General features: G+C 35.6%; 1 protein-coding gene across 1 annotated transcript; it reads right to left on the minus strand.

Moving 5' to 3' along the window:
- Positions 1–8491: 8491 nt before the first annotated feature.
- Positions 8492–19204, minus strand: LOC108366959 (mucin-5AC-like). Its single transcript, XM_017621465.1, has 2 exons — positions 18522–19204; positions 8492–10186 (listed from the first exon to the last, which is right to left on the minus strand). The coding sequence occupies exon 2, from the start codon at positions 9932–9934 to the stop codon at positions 8492–8494; it is 1443 nt and encodes a 480-aa protein (XP_017476954.1). The 5' UTR covers positions 9935–10186; positions 18522–19204.
- Positions 19205–22526: the final 3322 nt, after the last annotated feature.

The following is a 22526-nucleotide window of genomic DNA, read 5'->3' on the forward strand; positions in this document are numbered from 1 at the left end:
TTGGAGGTCGCTCAAAGCATTCAAAGTTTCCCATATATTTTATACTAGCCGGTGTCGTATGCGCGAAGCTTGATTGACAACTAAACATGTTGCAACCCTACTAAAAAAAAATAGTATATAATTACGCATCTGGAGGCCAAGCCCTTTCATTTGACATCTCATTTCTTGTAATCTAACGAACAGCCAACATATTTTAATTTTTCGCACAGGTTGCAATCCTCTACGAAAAATAAAACCTTACTGCAAATCTGAAGGCTAAGCTTTTTCATTAGACACATCATATTTTTAAATTCAATGAAATATGCAAACTGTAAAGTCATTAGCAATAATGCCCTACATACACAATTTTTAAATCCAACGAACAGTGCGGATCTTAAAATTTTTTAGACAGGTGGCAACCCTACAGGAATTTAAATGACTAAACATAATATTCCTATCGATACAGATTATACATACTATAGTAATTTTTAAATAGGTGGCAACCATACTGAAAATAATTAATGTTTTTGCACATGCGAAGGCCATGGCCGTTCATTTGATATCTCATCTTGTAATCCAACGAACGGTGAAAATCTTTTTACTTTTTATTAGGTGGCAAATCTACTCAGAAAAATAATCCATTATTACACATCTAGAAGCCAAGTTTTTACGTTTGACTGCGACTGTGCCGAACTAATGCCTACGCTTATTATGATTGTATATAGTAATTTTGTCAACAGGTGGCAACCCTATTCAAAAAAATAAAACATTTGAGCTTTTCTAGAGGCATATCCCTTTCATTTGGCACCTCAACTTTTGTAATCCAGCGAACGGTGCAGATCTTATAGACTTTTAGACAGCTGGCAACCCTATTAAAATTCTAAATGAAAAAGGTCATTCTCCTATCGATACAAAGTATATTGGGAAAAAGTCTCGTTAAAATGCGTTCAGTAGTTTTCGAGATTACCGCGTACAAAGAATCTCGACTTTCCTTTATACTGTGTATAGATGAATGGGAAAGAGCTTTTCTTTCACAGAAATGGTATCGAATCCTTCAAAATCAGTTTTTTTCAATCGGCAAACTCTATTTAACTGCAGCAGACTACAAAGAATATTATCTAATTGTTTATTAAACCGTTTCTAATATTAACGTTTTTTGGGTACCTGAAGAGAAACAGGGTTTGCCGATTGAAAAATATGAATTTTAAGGGGCTCTATTCTATACCATTTTTACGAAAATTGTAAATTCTCTTATAAAACTATAAAAAAAACATGAGAAACTTTGAGCAACTTCGATCAACCTCTAAATATATATTTTTTTTTTTTAACCAAGGTTATATTTTTTTCGATATAGAACAATCGTATGGGTGAGAGCATTAGAATTCCGATTTTCTTTGGACCACCCTATTGTACATATATACCTCTTATTTCCATCGTCTTGTACGAGTATAAACAACCAGTCTAGAATACTTGATTCTACAATATCTGATTTTTTCCACTCATTTTCGGTTTTAGTTTTATTCGTAATTTCAAGCTCTTTAATAACTTTTGAACATTGCTTATTTTTATAATGTAGCTCTTGCCGCTACTGCTGTGGCTGTTTTTGCATGTTGCACATTTCATGCTGTGCCGTGTGCTCAATCGCCAACTGGTTCCCCATTTCCTCGTCCCCTTCGCTCTCTCCTCAAGCACCCTCTCCGGGCACCCTCCATATTTGCCTTTTATTGCAGTTTGATGAGAGTCCAGGTGTTTAAGACAAACAGTTAACCACGTGCACGAGGTTGAAGAGGTGAAGTAAGGTGAAAACAAGTTTATTTACGTAGCTTTCCTTGCACTTTCTTGTTTATTTACTTCACGTATAGATGCACCTTTTTTGTGCCTGATGGGCTTACATTGATACATACCTACACATGTACATACACATGTATTGTACAATATATACAGATGTATTTAAAGTGCAGTAGGGCGTAAACTTTACCACAGGGTTAGGCGACTTACGGAAGGTTTCAAGGCCAGGGCAAATTCCTGTAAGAACAACAATGGCGACCTAGTTACCGATGTTCAGAACGTACTTAAATTATGGAGGGAACACTTTTCCACCCTACTGAATGTTAGCTGCGCTGGAAGCAGGGGGGAAGACAAACCCGAGCCCCAGTCGATGACGATGGAGTCGATGTCCCACCGCCTGACTATGACGAGCTGCGAATAGCAATTACGCGGCTGAAAAACAACAAATCGGATGGAGCTGACGGCCTACCAGCCGGGCTATTCAAGTACGGCGGCGAAGAGCTGATAAGGTGCATGCATCAACTCTTATGCAGAATATGGTCACATGAACGCATGCCTGAATTTATTTGTGCTCTGCCCAAAACACAAGAAAGGCGATCCCGCCATAAGCGCCAACTATCGCGAGATCAGCATTCTAAGCATAGGTTACTGACTGAAGCCCACCGTCAACGAACTTATTGGACCTTATCAGTGTGGCTTTTGACCTGGCAAATCAACCATAGATCAGGTATTCACATTGCGCCAAATCTTGCAAAAGACCCGCGAGAATAGGATCGACACACACCACCTATTTGTCGATTTCCAAGCTATGAAAAGAAGTTGTCTTTATGCCGCGATATCTGAATTTTGTGTCCCCGCGAAATGAGGTTGAGCAATACTACCAGCTCCGTCAGGATTGGGAAGAACCTCTCCGAGCCGTTTGATACCAAACTAGGGGACAAGGTGACTCCCTTCCATGTGATTTCTTTAATCGAATATTGGAGAAGAAATGAGCCGCAGAACTCAATCGCTTTGGCACTATACTTTACAAGAGCATACAATTGCTGGCGTATGCCGACGACATCGACATTATTGGTAAAACCAAAAGCTACGTCTGTTCTGTCTTCTCGGGATTAGATAGAGAAGTAAAGCGAATGGGTCTGGTGGTGAACGAGGACAAACGAAGTATCTCCTGTCATCACACAAACGGTCAGAGCATACGCGTCTTGGCACCCAAGTCACTGATGACAGTGATGACAGAAGATAAACGACTGGCGTGCTATTTTGGACTCGGCCAAAGTCGCTTAGGCCGTTACAGCGCCAATACAGAAGACGAAGAAGAAGAAGAAAAATAAGAAGAAGAAGAAGAAGGACGTAATACTCAAACCAACATTTACTTAACTCTCCTTGAATAAATTATTTATATCAATCATTAAGAATTATCAGATTTACATATTCTCATTTAAAGTAAATGCGTATCATAATCGTGTTTGGCGATGCCAATGCCAGGGTGGGCGAGGAAAGGGTATTTGGTCACACTGTTGGAAAATTCAGTTTCCACGACGAAACGCGACCAAAACATGGTAGTATGCAGTACTAAATACATAAAAAGATCCAAGGATCTGCGTGGCTATCTCCAGACCGAAAAACGAGTAGCCACATCAAGCCCCTATGCAGCAATAAATGTACAGATATCTCAGCGAGTCTAAATGAAGAACCGGTACGGTGAAGAATGTAATGATGCCGCCTGTAAGGCCATGCTGAGATCTGCAGCAAGAAATTAATAAGGAATCAATGATAACAGCACTGAAAGCAGTGAAGATGGCTACGGAATCTAACGCCGGACTATTTAGCAGCTGAAAACGGCCATTCTGCTGACGCTGTGGGCTTCCCAGATGAGCTATTCAAGTACGGCGGCGAGGAGTTTATAGGGTGCATGCATTAAATCTTATGCATAATATGGTCGAACCAACGCAACCGACTGAAATTTAAATATGTTCTGTCCAGTCGAAAAAGGCGACCGCGCCACATGCGCAACTATCGCAGGATCGGTATTCTGAGCTTATTGTGTGAAAGGTTGAAATCTACCGTCAACGAACTGATTCAGCAATGTAAGTGTAACATCGCCGATTTTCAAAAGGCCCATATTAGCCGAGTTGTATGATTTTGATATCGCCGCGAAACTATTACTGCTAATGAGGTGGGGAAATTTCAACAGTTCCGTTCGAAATGGCAAGCTTCTCTTTAATCTGATGCTGGAAAAGATAACAAGGGCTGAAGCGCTTAGCTACAAGAGGTTACAATTACTTTGGTAAGCCGATGACATCGACATCATCGGGCTCGACAAATGTTTGTTGTTCTGCTTTTTCAGAGTTGGTCGTGGTACACTTAACAGTTAAGCCATTTGAATAGAATTTATTTTACAAAGCAACCACATATCTGGGAATGTAAATCCTTTGAGAAAATTTGGTAGTCGTAAGCGTTTCAAAACTCATAACCAAAATAATGAAGAACGTTTTTACATCGTTGCTATCGCATCTCCGACGATTACTCAATAGGCAATCAGGATATTGTGCTTGCGGTCTTGCATTTGCATATTTCGGTGCATTTGTAAATTCGCAACGATAAATGGAAACGGTTAACATGGTAGCAAGCATAAAATTTGCAACTGTGCATTTGCGCAATATCCTGAACAGCCCTAATGTTTAAGAGACCTAAGATAATAAATAAATAACCCTTGTGACACCTTCATAATCAGGTACACATCATTTTTTCTCGAAATTCGAAACATTTAAGTACATATGTGCATACATACATACGTTCATATGTGCATTTAACCTGTTCTCCAACGCTGTTAAACAACTCAAACTAAAGCCCGTGCAACTTTAACTAAATGCTTTCAGTAAATTTTTGGCAGTATAATTCCAAAACAAAATGTGTGCCACATTTTCAAAAACAAGAAGAAAAAAATAACAAAGAATTTTAAGCTGAGTTTCAAGTTTCTGCTGCATTCTTTCTTTTTTTGAGGATGCACACAATTAAAGCAGATCTCAATGTGTTCCAATTTTATACCATCGAGTTGCTGCAGATGCAGTCATCTGTTTTTGGTCTTCCAACTGAGTATGCAAGCATGCATGAACGTTGTGCTGCCATTAAAGCTGAATGAATTATATATGACTTGTATGTGTTATTAATAGGAATGCATTTTGTTGTTGTTTATCAAGTTGTTTGGAAGTTAACCCAAATTTTCGGCAAGATTATGGAGAAAAGAAAACAAAACACGAAAGAAACGAGTGTGCATTTGAACTAAAATATATTAGGGGTATTCACGATTCGGTGCATACTGTCTAGCATGGTGGATAGATAGCATAAGTAGCATGATTGGATAAATTTGTTGTTGTTTGAGCACATGAAACAACAACAAAATTACCCAATCATGCTATTTATTCTATCTATGCGCCATGCTAGACAGTATGCACCGAATTGTGAATACCCCTATTGTACTTAGATGTATGTATGTATGTAATTGTGTGGCTACATGCATTTTGGGCAATTATAATGTTTGCTTTACGTAAAAGAGACTTAAGAATTTTACACATATGAACTATTTATGTAAATACATATGCATGGATAAGTATTAAGCTGGGTCGAGTTTGTATGAGGGGAAATAAAGGCCATTTTGTTGTATTCTAATAGTAATACTACATTGTTTTAGGACTAGGAAAATAATAATTGGCCACAAAAGATTGAAATAAAGCTTATCTTTAGCCCCCGAAATTGATCCATAGGATCTAAATTTTTGAAAAAGTAACTTTTGTTCTTAATATCTGGGGAATACGTTAATTGATTGAAACAAGCGATATATCAGATCAATAATAATAATAGATTGGCGCTTGCACATATGTTAGTGTTTGGCCGACCTTCTCCTCCAACTTGTGTCGTGCGCCTTGATGTTGTCACACAAAGCGGAGGGGCCTACAGTTTTACGCCGACTCCGAACGGCGATTGTATTTTTATGAGAAGCTGTTTTTTCATGGCAGAAATACACTCGTGGGTTTGCCATTGCCTGCCGAAGAATGACCGCTGTTAAGAAAAACCCGTTTTTTCTATATTTTTTTGCGATGTTGCTTTGACCAGGGCTTGAACCCAGGTGCTGATGAGTGAAAGCGCGCACTGCTTACCACTACACCACAGCGGCCGACAGAATATCAGATTAAAGGTTATATAATTAATTATCTCATATTGAAATATCATTTTCTCATAAGATTTATAGTTGTCGATATATTTTGGAAGAACATGCAGAGAATAATCTTTTCTCATACATAAACATTTTCCGTACCTTGTTTATTAAATAACCAAATGATTGAGTGTAAAAAAATGGTACGAATATTATTTCAAGCATATTTCGAGTTTTTGTATGTTTATATTATACTTAAAGGTGCATAGGTGTAGTTAACTCCGATTTAGACAGTTCTGAAAATATAGTTAATGAAACCAATGCGATTTGATGGTGAGTTCGAATACTTTCAATCACTAAATAAGAATAAGTGGATCCACATCCATTTTCGGTACATTACTTCATTCTTTTAATTTGATCTATCCTCTTGATAAGCCAGCAGAGTAGCATAAAAAGGATACACTGAGATAAAGTTTAGTAAAACTCATGAAGTCCTTGAAAGATCCAGGAAGCTTTTTGGAGGAATCTGAATAGTAATGAAGTGTTTCGAACTGCAATGGAACTCATGACTCCCTAGCTAACTCGATCCGCATTACCTTGCAAATATTTCTAAGTTATTTATAAAATTATAGAAAAATATAGGTTTTTGCTAATTTAACTATCAAAATTGTTCCTAAATTCGCATAACTCGCAACCCCGAGCCAATTTGACAAAACGGAGGGTATAGTCAGAATCAGTGCCTTAAACTCACCCCGGAAATAAGAATACTGTTCTTGCCTTCTTTCGTCTGAAACCAGCAACGTAATCAATAGAAAAATCTATACATTTGTTAAAAAAAGGTAACTTGGATAGCAACCCTGAATTATAGGACTGCCAAAATATTTATTCTCTAATAGAAAAACCCAAACCTAAACTTTGAATTTGTAACAAGGATTCGTCTTATCGGACCAGTGTGCTTTGTTACATTTGGTGATCGATGCGCGGGTTCTTGCGCTTCAAATTAAAGGATAATATTTTACAGGCTTGCAATTGACCTCATAAAACAAAAGATTTTTGCTGTAAGATCTTCAAAGCTTAGGGTTAGTTATAAAAAAAATACTAATTTTTCCCCGATTGCAACATCCCTAATATACGCAAACACACTCTACTTTGGGCGCTTACTTCGAGGGAATATTTGGCCACATGAAAATCTTCGGAAAAACTAGGCCCCAAAGTATCGTATTTTTTCATAACTTTTTTACTTAGGTACATATGACCCCATTTCAAGGTGTTATTCATCGCTCTTTAAGATCATAGAAAGCTGTAACACTTACCAAGATTCTTAATTTTATGGTGACTATAATTTCATTCTACTAGTCTAGTAAATAGAAATTGAAATAATTGAGATAACTGGTCAAAGGAAGTAATTTACGCAGATAAGTGAAGATGAATGAAAAATAATGGAACGCAGTTTTTTTAATTATATACCTATGTACGTACATAAATAAAAAAAAGCGGGAAGGAGGATTGATTCCAAAACGAATGTGTGATTTATGTTACTCATGAGGGACTTTGAAATCCGGAAAAAAATTACTAGTCAAACTATGGTCCCGCTAAGAAGAAGAAAATGAAGGCCAATCCGGTGTAACCACAATAATAAAAACAGATATACAAACATACAGATTCATGTATGTAATTAAATATGTACATTAGGGAGGTCCAAAAATGCATGAGAAAAAGTAAAGTCGCTCATACCCCCTAGGATTGTTTTATACCGGAAAAGATATTCCCACATTTTTTTTTTAATTTGAAATCAAAATATATTTGGACATCGCTCAAAACGCTCAAAGTTTTCCTTGTATTTTACATGGGAAAAAACAACTCTTCGTAGAATTTGTATAGAATTCTTGAAAATCAATATTTTTCAAGCGGAAAACTCTGTTTCTCTTCAGGAGATTTCCATTAACCATTTTTTCATAGTAACTATATTTTATAGGCCCCCCAAAACCCCTAGAAAATGCCAGAAAATTCAATGGAGGTAAATAAAAAATCTTTATATTAAAAAATGGTTAAATAAAAAATTGGGTATTGTATTGGAAGTCTCTTGATGAGAACCAGAGTTTTCCGATAGAAAAATATTGATTTTCAAGAATTCCATACCATTTTCACCAAAAGTTGCTTTTTCCCATAGGTATAATATACATGGAAAAGTTTGAGCGCTTTGAGCGACCTCTAAATAAGTTTTGATTTCAAAATAAAAAATAGGGGTGTATATTTCGATATAGAACAATCCGAGGGGGTGTGAGCATTAAAATTCCGACTTAACTTATTTTGGACTACCCTAATGTACATAAACTTATGTGTCTTGTTGCCGCGAGTACCGACAATTCGTCGATCAAAAAACTATCAGCAACAACTACCACAAATTGCGAATTCGAAAACGGGTAAACAACAATTTTACAAACTCACATACATATGTATGTACGTATGTACATATATACAGAAGTATATATGTATGTACATATGCATGTGTGTATATACTTTAATACATATGTATGTAAGTACGTAAATTTGTTTGCAATAGCGACATCAGCTGCACGTAAACAGGAAATAAGAACAATAATAAAAAATGTGCAATAATGTTACCAACCTTGTGTTGTTGTCCAAAATTACTTTGCTCATTGTGGCTGTTGTTGTTGTTGTTGCTGTTGTTGTCAACGATGGCAGGTCCTCGTCGGAGTTGAGACTTGAACTGTGTCCGGCAAAAGGTGGCTCGCCAACAGCAGCCGTGGCGTAACTGCTGCGATCGGAAGTAGCGACGCTTGTTGCTGTTGTTGTGGTTGCTGGTGGCGTAGTGGTCGCAGTCGAAGCGGATGGTAGCTCGTCGGTGCCCACCAGATCGATGTCCTCTGGCGGTGACAAGGGCAGAGACGGTAATGGCGATCGTTGGTGGAGTTGTAGACGTTGTTCAGTGATTGTATGCTCTTGCTTTTGTAATTGTTGGTGTTGTTGCATTTGCAATTCAACACATTCGCCCGCCAGCAATGGCGTCACTTCGTGTATGTGTGTTGTTATGAAATCGTTTGTCTGATTTGTTTCATCAATGGCCGCTATTGCAGTTGTGCTGTTGCCTATTCCCGTGCCGGTTGCTTCTCCTGTGCCCACCGTTGCAGCTGTAAATGTACTTATTGCTGGTGTTGCAATTATTTTCGCAAAGTTTCTCTTCACTAATGGTTCCTTTTCGGCGCTAGTTTCTTCCTCCAATTGAACAATTACTGAAGCCGGCAAAACTGGTGCGGCTCTCGCAGTCGCCGTTTTTGGTGTTGTTGGTATTGCAACTGTTGCTGTTGTTGTTGTAGCTGATGCTGAAGTTGCACTAAAGCCACTCACAAAAGTTTCGTGCTGCGACTGCGACTGCAGTTGTTGTTGCTGCTTTCCCGTGCTAGTTGAGTTTATTTTATTTGCCATGGAGTCGTTCTCGCCACCGCTTTGGCCCTTTTGTTGGCTTTCCCTCTTTCTTGTTTTCGTTTGTTGTTGTTGCGGTTTATGGTAGTGATGTGTGCACTTTAGCTCAACTTCCTTTGGGACTTTTCGCAATTTCGCATTCGTATTCTTATGCGACTTCGCATCAACGTGAACGGTGGGTTCAGCTGCTTGGAAGACTGTTGTTGTTGTTTTTGCTGGTGCCGCTGCTACTACCAACGATCCTCCGATCACTTTGGTCGTTGGGCCTGTAGTTGCTTTCGTTTGTGGGGCTGTTGGTGTCGTTATTGTTGTTGCGGCGCTAACTGCATTCACTGCCGACAATATTTGTGTCGCTGTCTCGACGTTGGTCGTGAATGTTGTTGTATTAATAATTGCCAGATGGTGTGGTTGTTCCTGTGACTGTAATTCTTGCTGTTGTTGTTGCTGCTGCTGCTGCGTTACCGCCTGGTTGTGCTGTAGTTGTGCGGCCTGTGACGATCCGCCTTCTGGTATAATTGTTGCAAAAATTTGTTCGCCGAATATGAAAAGATCTTTAGAAATAATCATTATCACTCCTTTTTTGAAAGGCGGTGTCTTCACTTAGGAGTTGAGTTTATTGTTGTAGTTGTTATATTTGTTCCCGGCAGGTTAATGTTTTTATGGGGCTTTCGGAAAGCTGTGCTGCCTTTGTTAATCACATTAATTTTTAATTTTAGAAGAAATTAGCCCGAATTCAGATTTAAGCACATTTTGTTTCGCTGCACTCACTCTCTGCCGATTAGGTGCGGATATATGTATAATTTTGCTTGCGATTTTGCACTGTGTGATGAGAATGAAGAAGATCAATGCGGAATGTAGATATATGTATGTATGTATGCATATGTACATATCGTCGTTTAAAGTACAAAACCGTGTATCGTCATTCTGCAAAACCGCGTAACTGACATTGGCTGCCAAAAATTGGATTTGCTTGGCCCAATCCTTATCCATTCGTCCTGAAATACACTAGCCAGAAATGCGATTTATTTATAAAAAAGAGAACCGTTTGAAATATGGGTATATTTAGTCTCTAGAAAATAATTTAAGCAAATTCACATACGCGGTTTCGCATTTTGTTGATACGCGGTTTTGTACTTTAAACGACGGCATGTATGTATTTATGTACATACATACATATAACGTATTGCATAACATCGTTTAGAGTACAAAACTGCGTATCAACAAAATGCAAAACCGCGTATGTGAGGTTGCATAAATTATTTTCTGGATAGTAAAAAAACTCATATTTCAAAATAGTTTTATTTTTTTTTTCGTTTTGCAGAACGACGATACGCGGTTTTGTACTTTAAACGACGATAAGCAAAAAAAAACGATAATCTGCCTTCGGGAAAACATTTCCTTTCAAAAAAATGGGCTTTTATGCACAACAACAAAGTTTTCGTAGTGTCTCCTCCATTTAATGCCGAATTTCAACTAGAAATCAAAATAACAAAAAATGTGTGTCCATTTGTCTGACTTACGGACCATTTTTACTTAGATTGTTTGTGTCATTAATTAAGAGGGAACGGAATTATGGAAATTACCCTTTTCTCTGATAAAGGGATATAGTATATTCGATTAAGATTTAGTTTTCCCTGATTCCATATATGTATGTACATATACACATTTGATGTTTCCCCTTTTTAAGACATTTGCCTTTTTTGCCTTTTCTACCTTTAATTGTAAAGGGCAAGGAAAAATCCCTTATTACTGATACACAATATGAAAGTTTTAAACGTTCCATATTGAAAATTGGGGGCCATTTCTATCAACTCGCGTCAGCGAACGTTTAGTACATTCAAGGCTTTTCTTCGCGAAAACCGAATAAAGATGCTGCCAGAAAACTTCAAAATGCATATTGTGGTTCAATGTTACTACATCTATAAAGATCAAAGTTTTGTGAGTTAAAAACTAGAAAAGAGAAAATAGTCGATGATTCAAAGTACAATTTTTTCATATAATGATGCTAGTTCATAGTTTTTCTCTTTTTACTTGTAAATTAAAATAAATGTGTATTTTGATTACTTTTCACTTTTTGTCTTTCTCTTGCTTTTCTTGCGATTTCTAGTGCCTTTTATTGCCTATTTCGGTTTTTTTTTTTAAAGGTTTTTAGGTCCTAAAAATCCGTTCCCTGTTAATTAACCAGTAAAAGTCCGGAAGTATGAATAATTTTTTTTTTATATTAATCTTTAGTAAAGAAACTATTTTTCCTAATACGTAGCACAGAAAGAACATCTACGCAATTTCTAAATACATATATATGTATCTACATACTTACATACGCTGGAATTTTTTAATTGCAGATTAAAAGTGCCCCTAAAAAAATATAATTTTCTCAGACATAAAATTACCAATTGTTCAAGCTCTTGTGCAGTCTTTTTATCTTGATAAGCTAATAAAAAAATTAAATAGAAGTGAACAACCACAACCTTCTTCATCAAAAATTTTCACCTGAATAATTTCAAGTTATAGGATGAATTGTTGAGAAAAATTTATGGAGGGCTTAATACAAAAAGAGTACTTTCTTATGTTAGAACCCTTCTGGGACTTTGCTTTCATCATTGATGCAAATTAGTATGTGGATTTATTGAATTTTCCTGAGATTTTCGCAAAGCTTAGAGATTTTCTTTTTATATGTTTTCGTGTAGTATAAACTATATTTAAAAAAAAAAATATTGTCGAAAGTAAATTAGAATAAAAAGCTTTGCATATATTGCGAAAAATTCACTGTGTCAATACTTTGGTTCGCCACGGATTAATATTAAAAAAAGTTCCCTAGAGAAAAACTATTTATTTTAAACATACGTCAATAATGTGCCCAATCCAACCATATTTTTTTATCAAATTTCACGTATTTTGATTTTTTTTGTTAATGTTCAATCTAAATATTTCCTAATACTCCTTCGTTTGACACCCATATTTTAATATTTCAGACAGTAACTTCAGTGTAATTTAAAAAAGTTCAGCTTTAAAAAAAATATCAAAATTTAAAAATGTTTTCAAACTAAAGCCTTAGGCAACTCTGCTACTTGGGTAAACATGTAGCAACTTTCTTCAAATTATCTTCAAACTAAAACTTCTGACACCCGTATTGTGATGCATATTTACATCATCTGATTCCCTTGATTCAATATAAAATTTAAAACAGGTAGTTTAGAAAAAAAATATCTTTTTTTGAGTAATTCGTTACATTGAATTTAACTTTGTAAAACGGTGGCAACTCCCTCGTAAATATTTTCAAACCACAATCTCTTTCGTCTGATACTCATATCGGGATATACATTTCAATTTTCTAATCGCCTTCATTTAAGTTTCAACTTGATTTTATAAACGGTTGGCAACGCTCCCTCAAGCAGTTTAGAAATACAGTCCTTTCAAGGCCAGTTTCATTGATATCCATATCGTAGTAATTCGTTTAACCTATTGCATATGTATATTGAATTTAACTTTGTAAACAAATCGCAACCGTTTTTAAAATAATTTCAAACTAAAACCTTTTTAATCCTTTTTTATCCGACACCCGTATTGCGATACCTATTAAGTTTATCTAATTCTCTTAATTAAAGTTAAATTAAGTTTTCAAACAAAGTGGCAACTCTCCAACATGTAATTTAAAATACAGTTTTTTTAAAGATTTTGATTGATGTTACATGGTACAGATCTGATGGTATGACAATGTACTTATGTACATAGAATACTAAAGGAGAAACGGATCACTTTAATTCCAATCAACATTAGAGTGGTCCAATTTTTGTATGGGGAAAAAATTTCATCCTAGAAAACGGGGCACCTCTTAGTTTTTTCCTTTTGATATTTGTAATGCCTATACATACCAGCTTTCAGTTTTCTACAGCAACCGATTCAGGTTGCTTAATGAACTTGAAATGCGCTACTAGATCGCTGTGAAACTGGCAAAACGATTGGAGATTTTTTATAAAAATCTACTGCTGACATGAAAACTGAAGCTTGTGCGATTTTTTTAGTTAGTTTAAATTTTATATGTTCTTAGGTTATTTAACCAATTGTTTCATTAATATATGTACACAATATTTCTAGAGTAAAATTTGAGTACCATGAGCACGTATATATGAGCATGTATATATATAGAGGATACATAGAAAAGTAAGGTTTGGTACCACCACCTCTTTCGGCAAGAGGAAAAATTTTGGAAGGTGCCCCAAATCCTATCTTGGAATTATTATATTTTTTTGATCACTCTAATCAACATACATATGTACGTATGTGTGTACATATGTACATGTGTATGCTGCGGTAAGGTTATAAATATTTCCCCGGAGCTGCGCCATCTTTCACCCAAAACCCGAAATGCACACAAATACTTTTTGTTTCCTTCTCTCATTTCCAGCGCAAGCACGTGTCTACAAAATGATAACGAAGTGATTTGGTATGGCAAATCATTTACACCCGTATATTTGAATCAAATAGTCATACTTAGAAAATATCAATCAATACTTCCCATATACCAAACAAAAGGAAAAAACTTGAATTTTTGATTAAATATTTGGTAATAAAAAAGTTTGCTAATTTTTTCAAAAATATTTGTTGAATATATATAAATAAATATATATAAAATTTGTACACGATAATATTACTGTTGCTCCAAGTAACCTATATCCCGAAAATGAAAGTTATATCAGCAGGCCATAATAAATGGCCCAAAATTTACCCAAAATAAGCCAATATTTACCGTTGTTTCTACGACAGAAATCGAACTGGTTACTTAAAAAAATGAATCTGTCGACAGGTTTGGAATTTTATCTTTGAAACGCCACACCTTTCTTTGAAATTGCTTCACTAGTTCTCGTGCAATAAGCGTTTCTGTAAAGCTCTAAAAATTACAACTATAACTATAACGTTAGACGTATTCTACGTCAAAAAAGGTTTGCATTTTGAAGCGCTGGTTTATATTTTTTGACATTATAGAACCCTAAAAGAGAGCCGCACCGAGTTGTCAATCACACCTTGTTTACACGGTTAAAAATTTCGGTTTTAATTTTAAACTTGTTGGACTACATATATGACCAAACTAAATTTAGTTTTAAATACAAACCTTCCAAGTTTAAAAAAAAATGAGAGCACATATGTTGGGTTTAGAATCTAAACAGTTCGGTTTAAATTTTAAACCCAAACATTTTCTATTTCGTTTGCTTCACGTTACACTTCACGAAAGCTTTTTTATAATTAAGAATAAAAAAAAAATCTTAAATTTCATGTTCCGTCTAATGGGGATTGAACCCGGACAGACACTCAGATACAGACAGGCATGTAAATGTGCTTTCAAATGTTGAGTTTGAATCAACACCACATTTCGCTGTGATGATGCCGTCAGTCTCTCTGAGAGACACCCATATGACTAAGTCTTATAGGTCATATAAAATAAGGCATATTGAGGCAAACATTTTCTATTTCGTTTGCTTCACGTTACACTTCACGAAAGCTTTTTTATAATTAAGAATAAAAAAAAAATCTTAAATTTCATGTTCCGTCTAATGGGGATTGAACCCGGACAGACACTCAGATACAGACAGGCATGTAAATGTGCTTTCAAATGTTGAGTTTGAATCAACACCACATTTCGCTGTGATGATGCCGTCAGTCTCTCTGAGAGACACCCATATGACTAAGTCTTATAGGTCATATAAAATAAGGCATATTGAGGCAAACATTTTCTATTTCGGTTTAGATTTTAAAGAAAATTTTCTATACATGGAACCTAGAAACTATACTTAAAACATTTTGGTTTGATTTTTAAACAAATAGGGCCTATATTTAAAACCATGAACTTTTTGGTTTTAATTTTAAACTGCTCATAACAAAACATCATTTTCTGCTGGACTAAAATTTCAACCACAATATATTAAAAGTTGCTTAAAACTATTGACTGGTTTTAAAAGTAGACTATAAAAGTTTCGAAAAGGCAGCAGTCCCAGCTCGGTTTAAAAATTAAACCCAAATTTTTGACCGTGTAATACACCTCGGTGTCATCTAAAAAATGCTATTTGTAAACGAACACGTGGAAAATGTTTACTACATACAAAACTTTGTTATTAAAATTTTTGTTATTTATTGTCTAGTAGTTCACTAATATTATAAATCCGAAAGTGAGTTTGTTTATTTGTTATGCTTTAACTACTCAACTGATCATCGTGCAATTTTGTACACTGGTGTCATTGAGTCCAACCTAAAATATAGGATAGATTTAATCTCGATTGTACAAGGAGGCGAGTTATTGTGACACAGTACTGGATTTGGTATGGAGATATGTCGCAAGCTATCTGAAAAATTAAAATGAGTGTCAAACGAAAGATTGTTAAGAAACCTTCAGATTTAACATTTAGAATATTATTGAAGTGTTTTACTAAGGTTGCCACCCGATTAAAAATTAAATTCAATTAATTTATATGATTGTCAATAAAAATGTTTTTGAAAAGGGGCCTGAACTACATGAAGGACGGTTACCACTGTTTGAAAAATCATTTTCTACTTGAATTAAGGGGATTCGATAACTGGAATATGTATCACAATATTAATCTCGGACCAAAGAGGTTTAATAAGGTTTTAGTTGGAAAATATTTTGGAGGAGTGCCACCTGTTGTAAAAGTCGAATTTAAATTTATTAATTTCAAATTAAAGTGTCAAACATAATAGTGTTTAGGAAATAGGTAATTTGAATGCATATGTATGTATCACAATATGAGTGTGAGACGAAAGAGGTTTAAAAAGGTCCCAAACTATCCGTTCAGAAAGTTAAATTCAAACTACATATTCAATAAGTTCATTCAAGTATTATAATAGGGGTATCAATCGAAATGGTTTTCAAAAGGGCTTAATTTCTAAACTACATGTAAGGAGGTTGTTCCTTTTTTAATCTATATATATTTGAATTCAGGGTATATAATAATAGGAAAAGAATTACAATAAAGAGGTTTAAGAAAGTTTTAGTGTGAAAATATTTTGAAGATGGTGGAAAAATTGAGATTTATTGAAATAAATTACACCTAATGTAGCACGCAAAAATATCATACACTCAGCGAAGCGGACGATGGCGATCTAGTACAGCATAAATTGCCTAATTTATGTCCCTTATGAATTTATTATGAAAATATCTGTGGCAATAAGGAATAACAAATTAAGTCGAATGGCTGCCATTAGTATAATGTACTACTCACAGCGTATGCTTAAGAATGTAAGCAGTACCTATTTAAATAATATTGACAAATTAATGTGAAATTCCGGCATAGTAGTATTCGCATCAAGTCTCATTGAAAAAATTCCCTTTACTTTGAGTCAAGACACATTAAACAGGTAGTATCAGTAGAGCAAAAACAACATTTGCGTGTATTTTGTTGTTGCTTCTGGTATCGAAAGTGTCAAAAACTGTTCTGAATTTGTTCTTCTAAATCAAAGCGTGCCATGTGAAATACAAAAAATTATAAAAAATAAAAAATTGAAATTGGAAAAAATAAAAATTGATGCAACTTTCTTTCCTAGTAAATTTGTTTGCTTCTCGAAGCATTGATCCATCCTTTACAAGGGCCAGTAATCAGCGGTTGTGCTGCTGAGTTGGGCGAACGTTCCAAAAGCTGCTATTCAATCGCTTGTTTTGTATGGAAAAAGGTTTCACATGCAAATGGATTTTAACAATTCAGAATTTTTGTGAGAAAAAATTAAAAATATTTGACATTTTCGAGACCAAATAATTTGAAAATAAATCAAATCAGCTGCTCTACTGATACTACCTGTTCAATGTACCTTGCTTTGAGTAATACACAAAGTCAACATTTCGACATTTAATTGTTATTCCTTATTTCATAAAAAAAAGTGAGAGTGACAAAAATTTGACAATTTTGTGCACCTATCCAGCCATTTCAAATAAAATGATAGATCAACTTTGTTTTTCGGAAAATGCATTTAAAAGTGATCGCATCTGAATAGGCGTGAACCACGTTTTCGTCTTCTAAAAGACTTTTTTTAAGAAACTAAAAGAAAAAAACTGGTCAATGTGCCTTCTGTCATTTCTGTGTAGACTTTTTGCTTTGGCTATATGTAGTTTTATTTTTTCACGATGCCAGGCCTCTACAACAGCTACTAACAATTTTAACCCTTCTTTCGATTTTATGCGCGGATGGTTCTCCATAAAGGATCCAGGAATTGCTAAATATTCGCATTTTTCTGTAGGTCATTTTCTCGATGCGATATTTGGAATTGTCTTTTTAATGTTTCTTCGTTTGACAAAAAAAACTGTACAAATTGCGCCCTTTCCTTTCACTGATTTTCTTTATAAATGATTAGCCCTCGAAATAAGGTCAAATCGAGGCTTCCCTAATAACTAAAACTTCACATATAAGACTAGTCCTTGTAAAGAACTAATAACTTAAAATCCAAGTTTTTCTTACAGAGATCGCCTATTCCTGATGATAAATAATCTGGAATGTCACTTATAAGTATCTGGAAAACAATAAAAATAGTGGCATAGGTTCATAGGCATGCCATTTTAATGGGCTGTTAAGGCATCGAAATGCCGAACACTGAATACGGGGAAAATACAGGACATGAAAAGGAATACAGAACATTTGGCGTCACGTATAAAATAAATGAATTGCCAGAACGACTGGTCAAAAAATAGGACCGTCACGAATAAAACAGGACGATTGGTCACCGTAGTCATACTGACCAAAATGTAAAAATACTCCCCAAAGAATACGTTTTTACTACTTTAAAAAAAGAAAACGGCAACAGCGCTTTCTGCTGATAATCTCTATGAGATATCGGAAAAATATTTTGGTTTTATGTAGTTTGATTAGGGCCTTAGCGCCTTTCACCTCACAGAGCTTAGATTATCTCATTGGTGTTTCTGTTTTCGGCTCTAAGCTTTTCTGGTTGTAGAAATATGTATGCACATATGTATGTATATGTATTTATGCATATACTCGAATTTTATATAAGTAATTAAATACCTGGTTAAAAACAAACCTTAAACATTAACTGGCACATGAAAAGTCTTTAAAGAGTTCAAAACCTCGTTACTGAGAAAACTATTTGCACCTTCAGGGAGAAAGTAAGTAAATTATTAACCGCATGACGAAGAACTTACACAAATACCTACATTGGCTCGGAGAACTTCGTTAAAAACACCGTATAATTGTTTGCAGCAGAAAGCTCAGAAATACCACATTGTTTACAGCTGACACATTTTTCACAAATTATGAATTTTCATCGGTTTTACATTTCACTAAATATGAATTACATATTTTCAAATATTTTTCGCTTTACTTTTGGTTAATATTCACTTTCAAACAATTTTATCTACTTTTCGTTTTCTGCACTCTTATTTTACTCACGTTACATTTTTTATATATGCATTATAATTTTTGTTTCATTTATAATCTAGTTTAATCAACAATGGAAAACAAGGAAAATGTGTGTTGGCATTAAATAAACAAAGATAAAGGCACCCAACAAAGAAATAATGAATCGGGCGAAAAAAAACAAATGTAAGACAAAACGAACTCCCGATCAAATGCGATCACTGATCACTGTTTTTGTTGATATTTTATATTATTTTTTACTTTTTTTGTTATATCTTCATTTATGTTATTTTCCTTATACACATTCGTATTATTTTAGAGTGTTGTTGCTATAGCTTAGGTACTTTTGTAAATTTTTGATCGCGTCATGCCACCGGGCCACTGATCTTGATCTGAACTGATCTGGTCTTGCGTCGTCGAAGACCGTTGAACGTCTGTCTGCAATGAATTCGAAGCATGCCCTGGCATACCGGCCAGCCAGTCAACCAGCCAATAAACCAACGAGCCATGGGCACTTGCCGATGCCGCCGATGTCGCTGTCACAGTCGCAGTCGCAGTCGCTGCTTCTGTCTCTCTGTAGCCGAACCCCAGCGCCCCCATCTACATACATACATATGCGCATTTGAATGTGTGCATGTATGATGTACATGGTCGATGCGGGTTGGAGCCTAGCGAGACCGCTCTTACAGTACCGTAAAGTGCGCTCTTAATTTACATTTACATGCGATATACGAGTACCCAGAGTTGGTACATTGTTGGGGCGATTTCCTGAGTATCCGGCGCATGTTTATGACTCTTGTATTTATATATGTACATTAGACTGCATCCCCATACAAAAAAAAAAACAATCGGTTCTGTTTTTCCATTGGGATTATAAAACCTATTATATTTTAAGACGTCCACCAAAATATTTTGGAAAAATATTAAGATTTAAGCGAGCTGGACCGATTTGAAAATACCTCCAAAATAAAAAATAGTTTCTTAAAATTGTTTTTTGAAAAAATCCCTTAAAATGACAAAACAGTTTAAGCTTAAAAAACTTACATAAAAATATTTTAAAAATAAGTAAAAAAAATGTTTGAACAGAGTCGTAATAATGAGATTTTTGATGCTGTATTTTACCTTTTTTCAAAGTTTGGTATAAGAAAAACTTAAATAACTAAACCTAAACTCTTCCAATTTAGACTTGTGAGGTATCATTGGAAAGGTATTTTCTCACCCTTTTTATGATTAGGAAAAACGAACATCATTCAAAGTTGAATTAAGATGTGTTGGTATTTGAAAAAAAAAATGGGACACGAATGACTTTTTTGCACATAAATAAAAGAAGTGAGAAAATTCCTTTCTACCGAGATCCCATAAGGCTAAATCAGAATAGTTTTGGTCCAGTTATTTAAGTTTTTCGTAAATCAATCTTTAAAAAAAGTAAAAAAAAAAATTTATATTTACGTTGGTTAAAGACTTCTACTTATTTATACAAATACTTTCTTCCTTCTCTACTTCATACAAACTTCGACACTACAAGGTTGGCAATTCCGGTTTCTTATATTCATGGTTTTGTCCTTTTCTATCGGAGCACGAGAAGTTAAAAAATTTAAATATATGCGAGTTTTGGGAACAAATTAAATTAATTAAAAACGAACTGAAAGACCCGATGATTTTTAAAATATTTCAAGGTATGTTTTCTATTCGACATTCTTCCGCAAATGTTGAACGTATATTTTCTGTTCAGAGTGTGATAAAAACTAAACGTAGAAATGGATTACAAATAAAAACCATTAATTAAGATTATATCAAGTATTCTCAAAATTATTGTCATGATATAAAAATACATACAGTCTTTAAACCAAAATGTGATTTACGATCTCACAGAAAGTGAAATGCTTGACAAATTTTTCTCTAATTTTAATAAATATATCTATGGTGCTGTGGAATAACGACACTATTCAAAATTCAAGAAATAAAAACAGTTACTACTCTTACTACTTACTTAAGTGACTTTTGATTGAATCTTTGTCGAATCCATGTCTCATCTTTTGTACTCACTTTAGTAATCCTTACTGCTTACTTTAGTCAGGGATGGAAATGGATTAGACAAGGATTAGAGACAAGAGTCACTTAACGGTAGTAACAGTTTTTGTTTTTTGAATTTTAAATTGTGTCGTTATTGCACAGGACCATCGATAGGTATATTTTTACACGATGTTTATTTAAAAGGCGTTAAATAAATATGTATTTGTTTTAAACATTTGTTGTTTTAGTGAAAGGGTTAAAAATTGTTTGGTATGTTTTTATCTGACGTTTGGTACAATTTCCACAGTCCTCATTGTACCAATTGTGCTTTCGGTCTCGCTGAAATCCCACTACTTCTTTGGTGGCGGTACGTAATGAGCGGGAAATGTAATTCCACTGCTCTCGTATGTCGGTTTGTTGAAGAGTGCTCTCAGAGAGCAGGAGTGAGAGTAGAGTGTCGAACGAATTAGCGGTAGCATTTCGACGTTAAGCTTTCTTTGCATTGTTGAGCGCAATTTTTTTTCTGCACAGGGACGGATGCGTATCGTCGCTGCAACAAGATGGTGGTCCGAGTCGATGTTTGGTTCTAGGAGTACGTAGTACGTACGTCTAAAACACTGGAAGTATGTATTCAGTTTATCAAAACAGGTTCGATCTAGTTTCGCGTTTTTCGATCTAGAGACAGGCATGTGGCTTGATGGATCTTTTAATGCTGGAACCTAGTACAACATAATACCCCGGCGAAGTTGATCAGCCTCAGTCCGTTATCGGACGTTTCATCGTAGAGGCAAAGATCCCTTCTTTGCCCATCTTGGCATTGAAACCGCAAGGTTCGATTTTTATATCGTGTCGAGAGCAGTGCTCATATATACGCTGCATGCGCTCATAGAAAAAAACCTTGGACGCCTACTCTGTCTCTTCCATCGGAGCATGGGCACGAATGAGCGACATGTTGAAGAATCTCGCTTTAATGCGGATTGTGACTAGACATTCGTCCACCAAGCCAGAACTCGGCGACGGAGTGTCTCTTGCGCCACAAATCCAACACCGAATTTGCGCCCCATTACTGGGTTGATGTCGAAAGGCTCCACATTACATTCCTTGCCCCGTCCATCGTCTTTCTTCGATGGCAGTAATGTCAGATTTTGTCTTCCCGAGGACATCAACCAGCCGGGCAGAGGAACCGTCCCCGTTAAGGGAACGGTAACTCCAGGCGCATACCCTAAAATCGTAGTTCTTTATACGTTTGCCGTGGTCGTCATCAAAAGAAGGGGGTCTCATCCCAGGCATGTTTACCTTTTCATTAGGCGGGGTTTTAACGTGACGGGACTCAAACCCAGCGCACGCGCAGTTTTACGCCTTCTCACTTTAGCTCGTTCCCAAAGCGTGTTTGGTCCTTACCCAGAGGATACCGATGGCTGAGTGGAAGATCGACCTATCTCGGCAGCCAGTTCGAAAACGCTCTATCTCAAAAAAACTTTTCAAGAACGCCCTATTTCAGAATTTAATTGAAAAACACCCTATCTCAAAATTCGGTTCAAAAACGTCCTATCTAACTTCAAAATGTATTGAAAATATGCTGATATAGGGCGTTTTTGAATCGACAGCTGAGATAGGGCGCTTTTGAAACGAATTCTGAAATAGGACGTTCTTGAAATGTTTTTTGAGATAGAGAGTTTTCGAACTGGCCTCCGAGATAGGACGATCTTCCATTCAGCCGTCGATACGTGGATATAAATATCCGGACGTGTAAACATTGCTTCTTTTACTGACTGGTA

This window comes from Rhagoletis zephyria, unplaced genomic scaffold, assembly GCF_001687245.7.
Source record: "Rhagoletis zephyria isolate East Lansing unplaced genomic scaffold, Rhagoletis_zephyria_1.1 Rzeph_scaffold_02467, whole genome shotgun sequence".
In the NCBI taxonomy this organism is placed as follows: Eukaryota; Metazoa; Arthropoda; class Insecta; order Diptera; family Tephritidae; genus Rhagoletis; species Rhagoletis zephyria.